At 39.0% G+C, this 18,510-nt stretch overlaps 1 protein-coding gene across 1 annotated transcript; it reads left to right on the top strand.

Annotated features, from left to right (window-relative positions):
• Window positions 1-910: 910 nt before the first annotated feature.
• Window positions 911-14,640, top strand: TRMT9B (tRNA methyltransferase 9B (putative)). The gene is made up of 4 exons (XM_026093804.2): window positions 911-1,293; window positions 4,009-4,163; window positions 7,421-7,594; window positions 9,098-14,640. The coding sequence occupies exons 2-4, from the start codon at window positions 4,010-4,012 to the stop codon at window positions 10,132-10,134; spliced, it is 1,365 nt and encodes a 454-aa protein (XP_025949589.1). The 5' UTR covers window positions 911-1,293; window position 4,009; the 3' UTR covers window positions 10,135-14,640.
• The last annotated feature ends 3,870 nt before the right edge of the window (window positions 14,641-18,510 follow it).

Raw genomic sequence — 18,510 nt, 5'->3', positions numbered from 1 at the left:
ATCAGTTGCCCAGAGAGGTTGTGGAAGTGTCCATCCTTGGAGATATTCAAAACTCGACTGGATCCAGTCCTGGGCAACCTGCTCTATTTGGCCCTGCTTGAGCAGAGGGATTGAACTAGATGATCTGCAGAGTTCCCTTCCAAGCCCAACTATTCTGTGATAAAATTCTGTGAATTTGAGGTGGATAAGAAGGGCTACAAGAGCTTCAGAAAGACTGCAGGAAGATGTGGAAAGGTTTGGGTAGGATGCAGTAGAGGAAGAGTTTTGAAACTGAACACTGCTTCCTGTATTTCAGTGTTAGGGCAGCTCTTGCATGTCAGAGCCAGTAACTGGCTCTTTTGTCCTCTGAGGCCAAGGTATTTAACAAAGTTAGCCAAAATTGTAAATAAGACTCTTCAAAAATAGCACAAAGATTGACTGAAAAGCAAATAAATAATAATCCCATCTTTTTAAAACACTGGAACTGGGATTATTAATTTTTCATTGTTGGCATTTCAAGGTCACATTGTAAAATGCATCTATTATGTCAGCAGTGATAGAGTAAGTCCAAGCAGCATTGCTTTCTTTAAAGTAGTATCCGTGAAAAGTTAATTATCTAAAAGGTTTCAAAATGCTAACAGAAAAAGAAGAAATTGGATTCCCTTGGGCTCAGGGAACTTTTAGTGAGATGTGTAGCTATAAAAATATATGAAAGTATATGCTTGTATGTTTCCTTTAACTCCTGGAAAACTGTTTTTTTTGTTTTTTGTTTTTTATTTTGCTTTGCTTTTTTAACAAAAAAGGAAAACAGCAGTGTAGGAAAATGGAGTATAGCCTATATACTTTCAAACATATTTTGTTCATATACCACAATTACATGTCATGGACTGGTGATCCATTTGCCCATGAAATCAGCAAAAATCTCACTACTAGCTTTCATCTGATTTTCTTTCTCTTCATAGATCAGCCACAACAAGGGCCTGTTGTTGTCTAAAAAATGAACCTAGCTGAACCGGGACGTATTGAAAGGGAAGAGGCTCCTGTTCTTCATTTGTTATCCTAGCTGCATATTTGCAGGAGTCTTGCATTTCTTAAGCTGCATCCACATTTTTGGGACTTGCCAAGGCTTGCTGGGGAGTGACCGAACAGCTGGGTGCCAATTTACTGCACACTCCCTACTCTGCACTAAGTCTCTGCGTAATCCTTTGACAGGAGCATAAGCTATCACACAAAAAAGAAGAATTGAGCATGGGGAAAGTGTGTCCAGTTTCTTCTGCTCTTCCTCTGTTTCCTGGCTTATTGGACAGCTTCCAGGTAACTTAAATGAGAACTGGAGCAGATGCTGGAGCATTGGGATTTCTGGACATCTTAGATTTTCGTTACCTCCTTTGCTAAACAGACTTTCCTGTTATTCTAGAAGTTACAATCTGGAAGCTGGATAAACTGAACATTTCTCCGATTTATGTACAATGGAGACACTGTCTGGTATTTTAAAGGCAAAATAGTTTTTTTGTTTTTTGTATTTTTTTTTAATGAAGAAACATAGAAGTATTGTGTTTGGCTCATAAAGTAACATGGTTCTAAGTTTCTGATTTTTCACTCTGATGTTTTCAGTGACATTAGGCTTGTGCGAAACTGGTACAACTGCAGGGCGGATCAGACTCCACAAGTTTCTTGCCTTTGGTAAACCTTGAAATGAAGAGGTTTACTGCTAAGACATTTCCCTGCCGTGCTGCAAAGTAAAACCCAACAGTGTTACAGGTTTTGACTAGAAAGTCAAGCTGGCAAGTCTAGCTTCCTCATTTAACTTAATTATCTACAAAGTAAAAATAATTGACAGGAATGGAAATTGTTATGAAACTGTGAATGAATAATTTGTATTTTAGTAGACTAAAGTTTCTCTTAAAATTATAACCAAATTACTATCTTGAAAATGTTTATTAAATGTATCTAAAATAATAATTGCTTATGCAGTGTAATACGTGGAAGTCTCTAGGATGTCCAGCATAGCAGAAGATTCAATACCCCTCCCAGTGAATAAGAAAGCTGAAGGCAAAAACTTAATAGTCTTGTGATTCAGTAGGAAACAAAGCTACATTTCAGCCTACACTGGAATTTAATGAAAACATTTTAGGAAAATATAATATCATAATATCATATTGTATCAATAGAAAAATTCTTACTATCTTCTAAGTAGAATTCAAGGGTTTTTTTGTGTGTTTATTTAAAACATCCAAATTAACCTTCAATTCAGCCAACTGATCCTGTAGTTGGCAGAAACTGGAATTTCTGTGGCATTTTGAATTCAGTATGAATGACTAAAAACATTCTTCCCTGCAGTTTTTTTGTTTTTTTTTCTTTTTTAAAATTGCAAAGCTTGAACAAAGAGCTTCAAGAAGAAAGATAAAAACACTTGGAAACACAGCAGCACATAGTAACCAAAACTGAAATATAAACTAGAGCAAGGAGCATATTGGATGACAAAGGAAGATAAATGATTGTTAGTCTTTGGAATTTCTACTTATAAATAGAGGATTTCTGGGCAGTAGAACAACAAAATGTAGTATGTTTGGAGGCAGAGAGGAACGATAGCTGCAGACATGAAACACCCAATTTGTTTTATTTGGGAGTTGAATAAGAAAAAAAGAATGGGTGTTACAGTGATGTAAATGTAATGTAATGAATAATTGGTGAAACTGCTGCAACTAACCCATCCTATTCAACAGCATTACTTAAAATGGCATTCTGAGAAAAGCACTGATAGACTATGCTCTGATACGTGTGATATCATTTCAAGTCCATGTTTCAGTACTGTCCACTTCTTCTGTTGAGTCGGTTTGTTATAGTTTTCCACTCCTCAAAATGACACTGAAGGTGTGTCTACTGGGAACTTACTATTCTATTACTGAAGTAAACTGCAAAGTTGTTTATATACTCAACGGCAGTGCTAGTTAAAGCAGAGATAATGCATCGTGAAAGCAAATTATGGATCATGCCAGAAAAGAAGAAAGTAAGGATTTTGAAGACAGAGCATTTAAATACTTTGAAGAGAGAGATTCATTGATACTACAGTCAGAATAGACCACTGTGGCAATTTGACTTGACCTCCTACATAACAGACTACATAACACTGATGAAATGGATGAAGTCTTAGACCGTATTGTTAGGACCACTCACACACACTTAACTTAAAGCATATGAATATTTTCTTTGTAGACACTGAGATTTTCTAAATTAAGAAGATTATAGGGCATTTGTAGGATGGATGTTTTAAAGGACTCACATTATTATTATACATACTATTTTTATTTAAATCATTTATCATAATAACTTACTTCAATAGTAAAAAAGACAGAAAGAAACATTCTTCATTGCAAGTCCAAAAATGTATGTTATTTGAAAAGCAAAGGAAAATAAAGAACTTGCTGTGTGTTAATGTTTTTGCTTTTGACATTTTCAAATGCAGCCAAATAAATCACTCCTATAATTTCACCTTGCTAATACATTACTTTACCTCATGAGAGAAGTTTGGAAGCAGGCTTTAATCTCTGCTGAGTACTTGGATGGTTAATCAATTCTTTTTTAATAATGGGAAGGAAAAATTCCTGAATAAACAGGCAGCTGTTTGAATTAGTTTGAAGAATGCCTTAACACTTTGAAATGTGATTTTATCAGCCTCCATGAGATATTAAGGCCAGACCTGCCTGATCCTGGGATAAGAGGAAACCTTAAGGTAGACTTAAGATTCTGTATAAGGGGATTCAGTGTCTGTATCCGCTTGGTGTTTTACAAGAACTTAGGGGTAATATTAGGAGTATTCATATGTTGAAAATTTTTCTTGACTTTAATAAAATAAAATCAGACCCTTTGATTAAAAGCATTCTATAAATACAATGTTTGTTAAATGAGTCTAATGATTTTATAAATGTAAGCGTACAGGGTTAAGAATTATAAAAAACTATAAAATGTAAAATCTACACTACAACAGTTCATGTTTTATTGTACATAATGGTTCTTCATTGTTTCCAGGATGGAACATGAGGCTACACAGCTAGAAAAGCAGCATGTGCATAGTGTGTATGAAAATACAGCCGCCTACTTCAATGATCTACAGAGCAAAGTGTGGCCTCGTGTCCGTCACTTTCTGCTGGAGCAGAAACCTGGCAGTCTCGTTGCAGATATAGGTAAGCTATTCCTTTGGATGTGCTGAAATATTGTCTAGAAACTTTATTAGCTTATATGTTGATCGTATGTATCTTCCAGAGCAACTGTTTTTAAAACTTTTTTAATCATCTTTTAAAAATTGTTTTAAAATTGTTTTAAAACCCATATTAGATGCCGTATACCGCTTATTTTATTGCTTCGATAGTGTATCAGGTAGCCAATAAATACAATTTTTAACTTATTTTGATTGAGGTAAGCCTTCATCTGCCAGTTTTCCCAGCCTAGACATAGTGGTCTGTGGTTCCCCTGCAGACCTTCTTAAAAAACAGTGTTAATAGGTTAATTATTTCATTTTTCATTTCATTAATTTGTTCTAAAACTCCTCCAATCCAAGCTCTAATTTTAAAGAAATCTTCTGATGTATTCACTGTTTAAAAAAAAACAAAAAGATGTGAGAATCTCCCTATGATCCTGAATATGGACACCAAAAACTCATTTTTTTGCTATGGCCTTGTGTTCTCTACATGTTCATTTTATAACTTGACCAACTGGTGAACCTACAGACTCTTTCAGGGTTTCCAGATCCTAGCGTGTTTCCGTTGTGTTTTATGAATTCACACCTGTAGAGTACATCACCCCAAACTGAATGTTCCTTTGCACCACTGGACTTTCCCTACTCTTCAGCATAATAAAGCACTTTTACACAGCAAATTATAATGCATGTACAAATAAATTACACATCTGCCTAGTCTTATCAGAGGAAAGCATTCCTTAAAGATCTTATAGGCCATAATCTAAAGATCATGACAACTCTCCTGCTGCCGTCAAGTCCAGTCCTCACAAAAAATATTGGGCTCCTGTTATTATGAGTATGTATCTTATGTGTCTGCACCATTTTCACTAATCATCTTGGGGAATATCCTGTAGTATCCACTCATCCAACAGTCATCTTAAAATGATATTTCTCAGCCAAAATTCTTTGTCACCTCTCTAGGAATTATTTGAAGCTTTGCTGAAGTTCTTTGAGGCTGCACCAGCAGGCATCATAGTGGCTGCTGAAAGCTTAAGATCAGCCCTTTACAGTTCTAGCTGAAATAATTTTAACATGTGTCTGATGCATCTGCAGAGAAGGTAGATGCTTACAGGTTGCCAATAAGAATAATCCCATCCAGGCACTAAAGGCATTTACTTCTATGAGGCTTAATGTGACCTGCAGGAATCTGCCTATAGCATTCATTTTTGGTATGCATTTCTGGAGGAGGGTTTCCTGGTGGCACCAAAAGTTTCAAAATGGGGTGATCAAATGATAATTTCCTTTTCTGTTTAATACTACCTAGTATTAAAATATTTTTGTTTGCTAGCTTTACATGAAGCATGATCATGGGAGCAGAATAAAACATCCTTTTGCCTAATTGCCTTATTATCGTTTCTTTGTCAGAATAAATGACAATAGCATGGCAATGGTTAACAGCTTCATGAAGGAATCCACCTTCCTATTGACTCACTTTAAAATGAATCTCCTGTAAATGTATCACTTTAAAGTGAATCTCCTGTAAATGTAGAATTTTAGAGTATCAGGAGTGTTATCACTATTTGGCTTCATTCCAGAGAGGACCCCATACTCCAGAATACCCTCTGTGATTAAAAAACACTCTGCCAAAAGCTATGTATTAAGCAGCTGAAATGTCTAAATTAGTATACATGTAACCTACATGTTTATTTGAGTGTGTTCCTACTACAAACACAATAACCAATAATATCTTATACTAATTTTAAAACTCATACTTTCTTACTGACATGTAGAGCTTCATGTTTTATTGCATACCGTTCTTGAACTGCATTAATAATATTAATCTTTTTCATTTATATCAAGTATTACTTCAAAGAATAATGCTTGCGTTTTGCTTTGGAAATGTGCTCTTTTCCACTACTGAAGTGTTGTGCTGCTCTCCAACAGTTCCTGTGCTGTCTCTGTAGATAATGGTGCACATTAACATCAACGAGAGCGGCAGCACTGCAAGAAGCAGTGATGTTTCTAAAGATAACTCCAGGCCTTTAAATTGAATTTCCAATACTGCGATGGTTCTCTTTGCCAAGCTGCTATCCTGTTGCTTGGCTGTCAACTTTCAGAAATTATTCTTCACTACTGACCCATAACTGCAAGGAATGTTTCCTAATCTAATTTTGAAAAGTGCCCGTTACGCATACAATATTGAAGAACACTCTGAAAGATTTCAATTTAGTATAGCACAGTCCTTTAGGAGACACACTTTTAGGTGGAAGGCATTCTGGAATTGTTCATTACTTTCAGGGGTGTGATGTGTAATGTGTATAATGCATTGAAATGGAGAAAGAGAATGTGCCTGCAACATGGGAGAAATTTTCCTGAGTCACAGTTATCTTCAAGTCTGTATCTGAAGTTAAAATTCTCCTCTCTGACTTGTGTCAATCACGGTTGTCATTTAGGATTTCTTGGAGAGAAATCTTTTCCTCTGCTTTGCAGTCACAGAGCTTTACCTGGCCGTAGATCTTGGTGGGGTTGTGAACAGGACATGAAGCATGGCCTACAATGGCTCCAGTATGGAGACCTAGGTGTGGGCCAGTGGATCCATGTCTTCATTAGTCCTTCTCCCTTGCATCCCCTATAAAAAGGATGCTCTGGAGATGTAGTGCATGGGATTTAGCAGAGACTGTTTGGAAGAGAGATCTATTGCAGGTCACTAAAAAGACATACCATATTAGTTTAGGGAAATCCCCTAAGCAGAAAGTAGTCGGAGGCTGGGAAGGTACTGAGGAAAGGGGTCATAGATGCTTACCCTGTTTGTGCTCTTTCCTGGATGCCTGTTTACAGTCACTGCTGGAAACAAGATACTGGACTACATAGAGCGTCACTCTGAACCAGCATGGCTTTTCTCTTGTTCTGCGGTATGCAAGAGTGGCTGCAGAGGGTCTGTCAGTACCCACCACCTGCTCTTATCCTTCTTCCCCAAAGAAATATGCATAACCTGGCATTACAAAGGGCTATGCAAAGAGAATTTTGTTGGTGATGTTTATGTCATGCCATTCCTAATGGTGTAAACACACAATTTCAGACAGTCTCAGTGAATCCTGTGGGAGTTAGGCTGGTAGGAGCAAATCCACATTTTGTTTTCCAGAAAACTCTAGGATTAGGAAAGACAGCCCCCTCTCCCCCAGTGCTTTCGCTGCTCTGGAAGGGGTAGCAAGTGTTCATAACATATGACTTCTGTTCTAGTAAAGAGTATTCTTTTCTTTTCAGGTTGTGGAACTGGAAAGTATCTCAGTGTCAACAGTCAGGTGTATAATCTCGGCTGTGATTACTGTGGACCATTGGTAGAGATTGCAAGGAGGAAAGGTGATGAAGTTCTGGTATGTGACAACCTTAACCTTCCCTTTAGGGATCAATGCTTCAATGCAGTCATTTCCATTGGAGGTAAGAGATTATACTTGCATTCGGTCCCACAAAAAATGGGACATCTTATGGATCCTTTTCGGTTATGTTTGTTTTGAAACAATTCCCTTAGAATCATAGCAGATATTACTGAAGTGAATGTAGTAAACATTAAAAAAAGTTAGGGCCATTGCACAGTGGTGCCATTGACCAGGGAAATATGTGGATCGTTTGTTTATATGTGGCCTTGTCTGCCCTGCGGAGAAGAGATTTCTTTCCAACGTGCATTTTAAACAAGTAAAAACTAGTATAAACAATGCTGCTTACAGTTTAAACACATTAGGTGGTCAAGATAAACTCTTGGTTCCTCCTTAGGATCTGTTTTGACCAACAAATGCATTGAAATGAAAACTTGCTTTGTCTAGACCAGGACCTGAAACTCATGTTAACTGTCATGTGCTATGAATACAAATTTGTCTTAGAATAGTCATGAAGTGAGAACTTCTTAGAGCCATCCAAGTGTCTGTTGTCTAAAATGAGTCAAGAATCTCAAAGTCTTAATTCCTCTGATCCCTCTTTTGGAAAATACTATTCATAATTGAGAAGTATAAAGTAAGGAAAGAACAGATGAGGAAGAAATGTGGGGAGGGGGAGAGGGGAGAGAGAAAGAGAGAGAATTCAATTGGTCTACTTTTTAACTCTGTGCTTCCCTGAGCTCCTTTCAGACTGTTTCATCATATAAGCAAAATTATAAAGCATGAAAATTGTTATTGGTGACAATCAAGAAACTACTCAAAATATATCAGAAATGTAATTTAAAGTACACTTTTTACACATGCACAAAATTTTAAAACAAAGAAACAGTGACTAATATGCAAGCAGGATTTATATTACTTTGGTTTTGTTTTAACTGGTGAGCCAGTGAGCCGGTGAGCCAGTGAGCCATATCCACATTTCAGGTATTGCAACATAATCTCAGTGCTATCAGATCACCCCACTTTGAAGCATAGCGTATGTATGTAATAGATATACTAATTACAGGCCTGACCAGACTAAATGTTCAAGTGGCATTTTTGTACATTTGACAGTAATGAATTTTAATCTGTCTTGAACAGAGATTTGGTATACCTGGAGCCATCTAATTCTAGAGAAAGTGTTTTTCATCACATTCCAGAGAATGACAGATACTTGTGTAAATATTCAGATACTCTTCTTGGCTTTGCCAGTATAGCCTTGTTTATAGGGTTTCTATTTCTTTAGAATCATCAAAGTGATTATATAATTTTAATCATGGAGAATATTTAATCCATAAAATGAATTGCTTAAATAGGCACCGCACAGATCCTGTTTGTTGTGGAAGGGAGCAATTCAGTGCAAACTTGCCCGGTGTTACCAATAAATATGGCAGTGTTGCTGGCTTGCAGTGAGTGATACTTGTGATATGGCAACTAAAATGATTAAATGCGTAGAATAGACTGGAGCAGGAAATGCTATGTCAATACATAATGCTAATATTCAATACATAATGCCTTTCATTTTTCGTAGTGATCCATCATTTCTCAACTAAACAAAGAAGAATCAAAGCAATAAAGGAAATGGCAAGGGTGTTGATACCTGGAGGCCAGATGATGATTTATGTTTGGGCTATGGAACAAAAGAATCGCCGCTTTGAGAAACAAGATGTTTTTGTTCCTTGGAACAAGGCCTTGTGCTCACGGCATTTTTCAGAATCGAATCAATCCGGAGATAGGGGTGAACTTGTGCATACTGTAAAAAGCCAAGATATACACCCTGCACAGCTGGTCATCTCTGATTGCAGCTATCCAACCAATCTGCAGTCAGATATTGATTCAAAACATTCCCACAATATGGAGCATTGCCTGTCCAGAGCCTGCTGCCTGAAAATTTCTGAAGAAGAAAACAGATTTTGCAGTGCTCTAGGAAGATCTTTCCGTTCATGGTTTTTCTCCAGATCCTTGGATGAATCAGCCCTGAGAAAGCAAACTGAGAAGATGAAGCCTGTGAAGAATGAAGGAGAATGGGAAAGCAGTGCCATATCCATTCAGCATTCAAGACACTGCAGTTTGGATTTAGGTCCTCATGGGGCATTGTTAAAAGAACAAAGTTTAGATGATGATGATGTGTTTGTGGAAAACCTGCCTCTCAAAAAAACAGCTTGGTTACCAGCCACAGATGCACTGAAGGATTTAAATCTAAATGGAGGACACCAAAGTGTAATTCAGAGCAAAAGTGAAGAAACTCCATTTTTGAGTGGCCCAATGGAAGACAGGGACTACAGCTACAGTTATAACAAAGATGATGCTGGTAAGTCTAATGCCAGCAAATTTTTCAAAAGAACTTCAACAACCGACTCCACTGATTCTGCTTTGGATTCAGCAGTGTCTATTGGGGACCAGACTGCTGACACACTGGATACAAAAGCCTTCATGCGTTATTACCATGTTTTTCGGGAAGGGGAGTTGTGCTCTCTGGTAGAAGAGAATATGCCTGAGCTTCAGATACTTTCTTCCTGCTATGACCATGGAAACTGGTGCATTATTGCAAAGAAAAAGGGGAAATAGTTGTAAAAAGAACAAAACGGAATTTCAGTAACGGGATTTTAAAAAATAAGATGCTTCTTGTGTTCCTGTGATCATGCAGTATGACATGGAATTTCAATCTCATGTAGCTGTGTGCCATCCATTTGCAATTTTACTGTCTACCTATATATCTGTCTAATGCAAGTTCTGTATATAGAAATGTAAGTGGTTAACAATATTTATGTTTTGTTAAACTTTTATGAGGTTAAAATTGGAAAGTTTTATATTGCTTTTAGCAAATAACAGTGTTTTTAAATATACTTTTCTATTGAAAATAAAACCTTTTTATAAGACAAGGAAGGGATCAGGGCATCTTTTGTGAGAAATATCCTTTCAGTAGAAAGTTAAGGCTTGGTTCTTCAACCTTTTTGACATAACTTAAACATGTGTTACATTACTCCCTGTTCTGATATAGTTGTCCGAATCTCAGTGTCCTACAGCTAGACAGATAGGTACATCTTAAAATGTACTTGAATGTAGGCTGCCTGAACACATGCTGCAGAACTGGCAGCAAGCATGGTCCCAGTGCTACTTATTTCAGAGTAGAGTTGTTAATAGGCAAAAACCATGTACAAAACAAGCTCTGCATATTCTGTCATTAGAGGTTTCTATTTGTGACAAAGTGACAGGACAGATTTTGAACAGTATTTTGGTCTTTTCTTTAAAAAGCAATTTAATTGGTGTCTCAGGTGGAGGGTAAGTTTTGTATGTTAGTTCTCACAAATACTTTATCTTAATTTTCTTTGCTGTAGTTTTTCTCTGGTTATGCGTACAGAAAAGTCAGAGAGGTTAGTGAGAGTATCAGTATTACCTAGAGGTTACAAGCTATAAAATACATTGATATACATATATGTTTTTGATAAGCCTGGGAAGCTAAGGTAAAATGAATGAAATTCTAGTGCATATCTGGTCAGCTGTCATATTTGCTCTCCTCACTCACTCACCTGAGAATATTTACTAAAGGTCTTTTAAATAGTGTAGATAGGAAGAGGATATGAGTCAAGTTTGTAAATAAAATATTGTAAATCAGATTACAAACTATTTAAAATCCCTGTCTTCTGCACTTTAAATGAGTCTTTTGAAGTTCCTGATGTCTCTTGGTGTTGGAGACCTAAAGGATAATTTACTGCTAAAACAGCTTTCCCTTTCCCCGTAAAACATAATTTTTGCTGAGCACTGTGTCCAGTCATCATGCAATTGTACCAGGTTGTATCACTGGCACTCACAGAGTTCCTCACACTCAAATAAACTGATCCCTTTCAGTGGGACTGGTTATGAGGTAAAGTTATAAGTGGCATAGATAAAATAATGTCTGCCTCTGGCTTATGAAGATCAATAATAAAACCGCAATTGTTATCAATGAAAGCAAGGTTGGGCTGTGCTAACTGCTTTGTTTGCATGTAGTTACTCCATTTCCAGGCTTTATTTGCAGTCAGTGGTTTTGGAGTAGGACACGTCTCCTGCAGGTGTGAATTGGCATGATTTCTGGACCATTTAATGCAGCTACGCAGCTTCACCCCAAACCCCTTTGGAGATGCAGTGGTTTTAGAGACCCACGTAATTAAAATGTCTGCCCACATAATTAAGATTCAGCAAAGAACTTTTTGAAATATAAAGCAACAGCATTGAAATATCAAATTTCTTGCACATGCTTTTTAAACTTTTCCACTCTGTGCAGTGTAAGTAGATGGATTTTGGGTCATTCAGTAGAAAGCACTGACAGTTGTGAATGCTTTCAGATGTAGCTGGCCAGGAGTAATTACTACATGGTTATGTATTGTATTTTTGTTTGCCGAAGTGATGCCTGTAGACCAAACATCTTTGTCTTTCTCATAGTTTGGGATCCTTGTACTTTATCTGTCCTGGGACTGTGCCAAGTACAGGAGGGAAATACCTACATTGCTCACTGCCTTTTGAAAATAAAAACATAGTCAAAGAAACATGCATCAGAGACTTCTGAAATATTATTCCACTCCAAATATCACTTTCAACACAGCCCAGGGCTATGCTTCTCCAACCCTGTGTCCAAGTCTCGCTTCAGAAAACCAGCAATGTTTCCTGCACTGACAGATCCAGCTGCTCCCCGCTCACAGCCCCATGGCTGTTCCCCTTGCACCTGCAAACTCAGGTCTTAGAAAGCTGGTGCAAAAATCCCTTGCGGGCGTATCGCAGAGCCGGCATGGATCGTGCTGAGCTCAACACCTCGCCTGCAGTGTGCCCATACCCTGCCGGGGAGACTTGCCTCATTCCTTGGGAACATCCGGAGGAGCTCGAGGATTTCAGAAGTGAACCCAGTTGCTTCCAGATAAGATGTGCTAGTGGATATTCAGCACCTCTGAAATTCGGGTCACATTTTGGTAGGAGGCAATTGATCATCGTCGTGTAGCCAACTTTGAAAGTTTGTACCTAAACTCCAGCATGCAGGAACTCCTTTGTACATATACAAATGTATTTATAAAAATGTGTAAATGTAAAGTGTCAGCCAGGGTTAGTTAACTGGGAAAAGGGGCATTATAATTTTGTTATCTGCATTTCTGATATCTATCCATGGAGTTTTCAGTGTGTAGCCAAGCAGGCTGATAAATTTGGGGTGAATTAAGGAAGGAAACATTTCCATTCTCTTTACAACAGAGTCTTATTATCCTTGCAAAAGGCCGAACCTATATTTTAGGCTCTTGTAAAGACTTCCTGCGCTGTCAGCGGTATGAGTAAGAGCTGTCATCTCGAAGCCACTAAGGTGTCTTTAAACCGCTTCTGTGTTTGTGGAATTTTCATGCATTGTTTGACTTGAGATTCCTGACGGGGGATGCTTTTCACCATCACTTATTTCTATATTGGATTTTCTCTCGTTTTGAGCTGACGCCATTAGGCTGAGTCACATACAAGGTTTGGATTGTGTCATTATAAATCGCGGGGCAGGGCACGGTGGGTTAACCATGCTGGATTTAAATATTCAGTTTTCCCCTGAGGACGTATAACCCCCATGTAGCGCAATCGTTACAGCTTGAGGATCAGTCAGACGAGGTCACGAAATCACAGGTCTGCGCAGCGAGCGTCTGAGTCATGCCTTTATTCAATCTCCATCTTCTAAGGGAGGCTACCGACTTCCGCGGCAGCTTCGCCAGCTCACGAGAAGCCAGCCTGCCTCGCTCAGAGCGCTGCCCGTGTCTCTTTTGATTGATTTCTCTTTTGATGCGGCCCATCTCCAGCAAAATGTCATTTCCCAAATAATCCATGTGATCCCAGTCGTTACTACCTTACAGATGTACTTAATGTGCTCAGAGAAGTGTGTTTGCCTTTGAAAAGCCCGTAAGAAATAACTGAATAGATAAGTACAATCCAGCTGTCCTTACATGCTAAAAATCACAGTGATGTCCAGACTGCAAGATCTGACTGTTACAAGGTAAAAATGAGAACGTAGTCCTGTGTTTCTCCTCTGATGGAAGGGCAAAATTGTCCCCCTGGTTCGGCCAATATCAAACCTGCTTGACTTCAGTGGGCTAGGATTTCTCCTGCGTTGCTGATCTAGCTTTAACTGGCGCATGGAGATGTTGTAATTACACAGGAAAGGATGCCCTGTTTCCTTACAATTTAATTTACTAATATCCTTGTCAGTCTGAACCAGCTCAATGCAAGCCGCTACCTTATTAACTCTTCCAGACTATAATCCAAATGGACAGCTGTAATAAAAAAGATACAGTTAAACAGACTTATTTTTGAAGGACTACTACAATTGCAATATTTGATAAATGATACTTAATCTTTTTTTTTTGTTTGAATACATGAAAATATTTATATTAGAAGTGCAAAAATATTGGTTTTTTTCTACAAATGGCAACTATTTTACTTTCTTCCAAGCTTATAGTACAGGAATTTTAAAAGCACACGTGAGATACGAAAACTATAAATATTCTAGCAGATCTTTTGTGATATGTATTTATATACAAGTTATTTATGCGCACACTTTAAAATCACGCAGGGTGAAGAGATGTGTATCTTATACCAGCAGAGTGTTGTTAGCAAACCACCTCAATAGATCCTGGATAGAAGTAATGTCTGTGGTCTTGTGGCCTCTCTGCTATGTCATGTCTCCATTGAGCTGTATTAGTATCAACATTGTGTTGATTCTATTGATCTACCGATTTTTCTTGCTCAGCACATTTACAGCATTTGTGACCACTTTACTACTCCAGGAAAATTAAGTGTGTCAGTGTTAAATATATACAAATGCCTACCTACTTTGTGACTTTAGCCTTTCTTATTCTTACAGTGTAATAATTCTGGCAGCTACCCATGATTTTATCTTCTAATCTGCCAGACAAAACCGTGTTTAGGTACTGCTTTGTAATCATTTCTTTGTCCCCCATGGACCTTCTTATATTATCTAGTATTTAATGGGAAATAAATCCTACTTGGTTAAAATATTGTTTCCTACAGAACTTCTATGCTTTAAGGTTAGTTAATAAATATGATATTAGCTACTGGAAACTCTGTGTCTGGGAAAGTTCTTGATGAATGTTACATTTGAGAAACCTCTGTAAGTGTTATTTGCTCAGTAAGAGTCAGAACATTTGGGGTACAACGTAGAGCAGGTAAGCACAGTGATTTGCTGTGAAGCCAGATGTTCTGTCTTTGCTTTGGATGTCCATAGTTGAGCTAGCCATAAATGAGACCATTTGAACTATGTAAATACAGGTGATGAAATGTGATTTTTAACCACATCACTCCCATGTGTGCTGTTGATGATAGAAGTGGGTACACCTGAGGGACTAGTAGATTTAATTGGATCAAAGCTACATTTCCTGCTCCTTCTGACCTAGTTACAGTACTCCAGGACTAAGCTCTGAGGCATAGGATGGTACTGAAGCATTTATTTGGGATTGTCAACATTCTTTTTGCACCAATTTAAATCCAAAAAGAAAAAAAAAGTATTTAAAATTATGGAATTTCATGGTGAGTTTAGAGCTATGTTGGGTTAAAAGTGTTTTTACAATTAGAGTGATCATTTATCATAAGTGTTTTTACAATTACAGTGATTGTTTATTGTGGTGATACATTTATCATAGTACCTAATAGATATCAAACACTATACAGATGAGGATTAATACATGCCCTGTAGCATGAAGACTGTGAAACCTAGTATTATTAAGATTATGGGAAAGTAGTATGAACACCAAGGAGACAATAGGGTGGTAACAAATGTAGTTTTAGGGGATATGGAATGGTCTTAATAAAGGAGTGAATTAGGTGTGATACTGAGAGATGCTAGGGAAAAAGGGCAAACATAGGCAGTATGCAGTGAAACAAAGGGGAAATGCAAAGATTAGAGCAATTGCAGCCGAGAAATCACGGTTGACACTTGGATACTCCTAGGATGTGCAGAGCTGTTCTTCCTACTTAGCAGAGTGTCTAACTGATGTCTCCCTGCTGCGTTAATTCGAGGGTACATGCAGAGGGGGGGAACCCACTACATCAAGCTCTGTACCCTTTCCCGTATGCTTCTGAGTCTGGGCATATGCAGAGGAAGACTGGTTCAGGATAACCATTTTTCTGTCCTTTTTATTTCCATTGCTTCATTGTGGCATGTTCTGTTTTGGTTCCTTTTATTCTTGCTGAATGTTTCAGTTTGCTTTGGTTAATGTGACCTTGCTCTGAGACTCTCACTTAATGCATTGGGCATGTGTGTGCTGTAGAAGATTGTACCAGGCATGTGCCTGTATCTTTGAGTGAATTACTTGGTACTTGATCTACTACTCTGGTAGTAAACATATTTAGCCTTCTGCGTGCAGGTGAATGTGATTGCACAGCCACCCTTTCCTTGACTGCTAACCAAGGGCTCCACTTCCATTTCTGTTTTCTCCTTACTGCGCATGACTTTTCACAGACTTTCCACTTTGGCCACTCTCTTTCCTATTCAGGCAGAAGCAGCCAAACACAAACTACAGCAGTGAAATTCTCACTTTCTACTCCTAAACCTCCATTTGTGATGATACTCCCAGGTTGTGTTCATGCTCCTACTTCTGACAGCTGAAGATAAAAGTCAAAACATGACCCTTGATGCCTCAGAGCATTATGGTAGACAGCGAACCTCCCACAATGACCAGTTTAGAGGACTGCAGATAATTTAAATCGATAATAGTGCAATAATGCTATCATCTACTTTTAATTCTCTTTTGTAATGTCTTTTTTCCGAGCTATTATTTATTTATCATTGTCTACACTTGCTACCTTCTGAGCTCTCTAAGCTATGCCTACATATTCTTTGAAGTGCCTAAGGACAGCTGATGCCTTTGTCCCTGAAGTGGCAAACCTAGGTGAGCCTGCAGTGCTGTGGCTAGGAAAGCCCAGCCCTGGCCCTGGGCAAGAGCCCTGCAGCTTCTCCCAAGCCTCACCAGCATCTCTGACCCTCCTAAACCCATCAGCCCCTTCCGCAGAGAAAAGCCCTCTTAAATAGCATCCAAATAATTTGATGTAAAAGAACTAGTGAGGGGTGCTTTAGCAGCTGTGATCATATCCAAACTGAGGTGGAAATGCTGCAGAAGAAAAACAAATGCAGCTATTCTGAGCAGCGCTCCTAGTTTTGAAAAGGCTCTTGGGCTCCAATTCTCCAGCCCCTTTGGCGCTGCTGAGGAAGGAGGTGGCCTGTGCCCTGGCTGCCGCGGGACCCGCTGCGGCGGTGCTGGGTTGCCCTCTTCTGTTGTGACAAAGCAGGTTGATTTGCGCAGGATACTGCCCGCGGTTGCTGTGACTGTTTGTGCAGCACCTGAAATACGCTTTACTGAATGAAGAAAATATAGTCCTGAGACTCTCTCTTAATGACTTCGAATTTGCTGTGACTAAAAGAGACAAAGAGGGGGACATAAACAAGCAGCTCTTCACCCACTAGCTGGAAATACCACACATCTTATCAGTGTGCTAACAAAGAAATCCACTCATGCACAGCCAGGTTGAGAGCTGATGTTTCCACTTCCCAGTGATAAGGGTCAGTCACGGGAGCCTTTTCAGGGAGGCAACACCATGTTTTGCTTTGCATTTCTTTTCTCTGTCTCTATAGAAGCCACGATGCTACGTGTCAGAATTATTAAGAATAAATTGAGCCCTTGTCTGTCTGTTTCCTTAACGCAGGACTAACAGGATGGGCAGATTTGATTAGGGACATTTGGACAGGGTGAAATAAAGTGTGTTGCCTGTGAGAGGAGGAATTAGCCATTCGGCAAGGGCAAATGTTCTAGCGCAGAGTGAGCATAGCCGTTGAACGCTGGGTTAAACCTTTCTACCTTAAAAAAGAGGCAGCTCAGACTGTTATGTGGGTCAGTGGCCAAAGCCAATTTCCAGTGTGAGAATGAAGGAGTGGAGACAGTGATGGAATTAATAGTGAGCAAATCGCATAGAGCATCTCCAGGCTGCTTTAAATTGACATTTTATTCAATGACATGGCTTGATGAAGGCCTGTCCCCGAACTGAGCAGTAGCAACTCCTATCAACATTAATAGCAGTCAAGAGTGCTCACTGCCTCCAGGGATCCAGCTGTTTTAGGAAGACTGGCTGTTCCAATATTGACTACAAGACCATTTAAAAAGGTTACTCTAATTCCTATACTAGTTTAAATAAGGATACATGTATACGTAATATTTTGATGCAACTTTTTTCTTTTTTAATACATGTAGAAAAACCAAAACAAAGGTTTTAGGTATATTACAGTGCAACTGCAGCTAGCACTTGGTGTGATTTCTAAAAGATAAACAAACCTTTTAGTAAGGAGGAAGGAAGGACTGAGGACCGCGGACGCAAACCCGCTGCCAGCCAGGTTCTGTCTGGGGGGAGGGAGGGTGCTAGGAGGCCGCATTACGACACTGTCAGAAAACTGCTCAAAGCTGCCTGCTTGAGCACGCTGGTCTGATTCGGGGATTAATTATAGCAAAAGCAAAAGGCTTCCTCTGACTGCTCGGTGTCTGCTGCTCAGAAACGCCTGTTTACCCTGGAATTTTCCTCTCTTTTCTTTAGAGGAGAAAGAAACATCCCTGGAAGGTTTACTTTATGCTCAAATATACGGTAGTCCAGTCAGTGTAATTGTGGGACCGATGTTTGCCCATTAATTGTGGAGATGTGTTTTCATAAGCTGTGGCTGATAGATCCAGGTATACCGGTGTGCTCAGGGGCACTTTGAAGCTGCGGCGTTTGCATGTGCACCTAGCCACCCTCTTACCCCTTGCCGCGTGAGACCTTAGCTCCTTCCTCTTTCCAGCCTCTACCTGAGATTCAACAAGGGAAAAAAAAAATCCACACGTAAAGGGCAGATTGGGGCTGTGACATGCTCTGATCAGTCCTTGGAGCTGGGCAATCACCTGGCATCCATAT

This window comes from Dromaius novaehollandiae, chromosome 4, assembly GCF_036370855.1.
Source record: "Dromaius novaehollandiae isolate bDroNov1 chromosome 4, bDroNov1.hap1, whole genome shotgun sequence".
Classification (NCBI taxonomy): domain Eukaryota; kingdom Metazoa; phylum Chordata; class Aves; order Casuariiformes; family Dromaiidae; genus Dromaius; species Dromaius novaehollandiae.
Note: the sequence above shows the minus strand (reverse complement) of the source record. Positions and strands in the feature narration are given on the sequence as shown.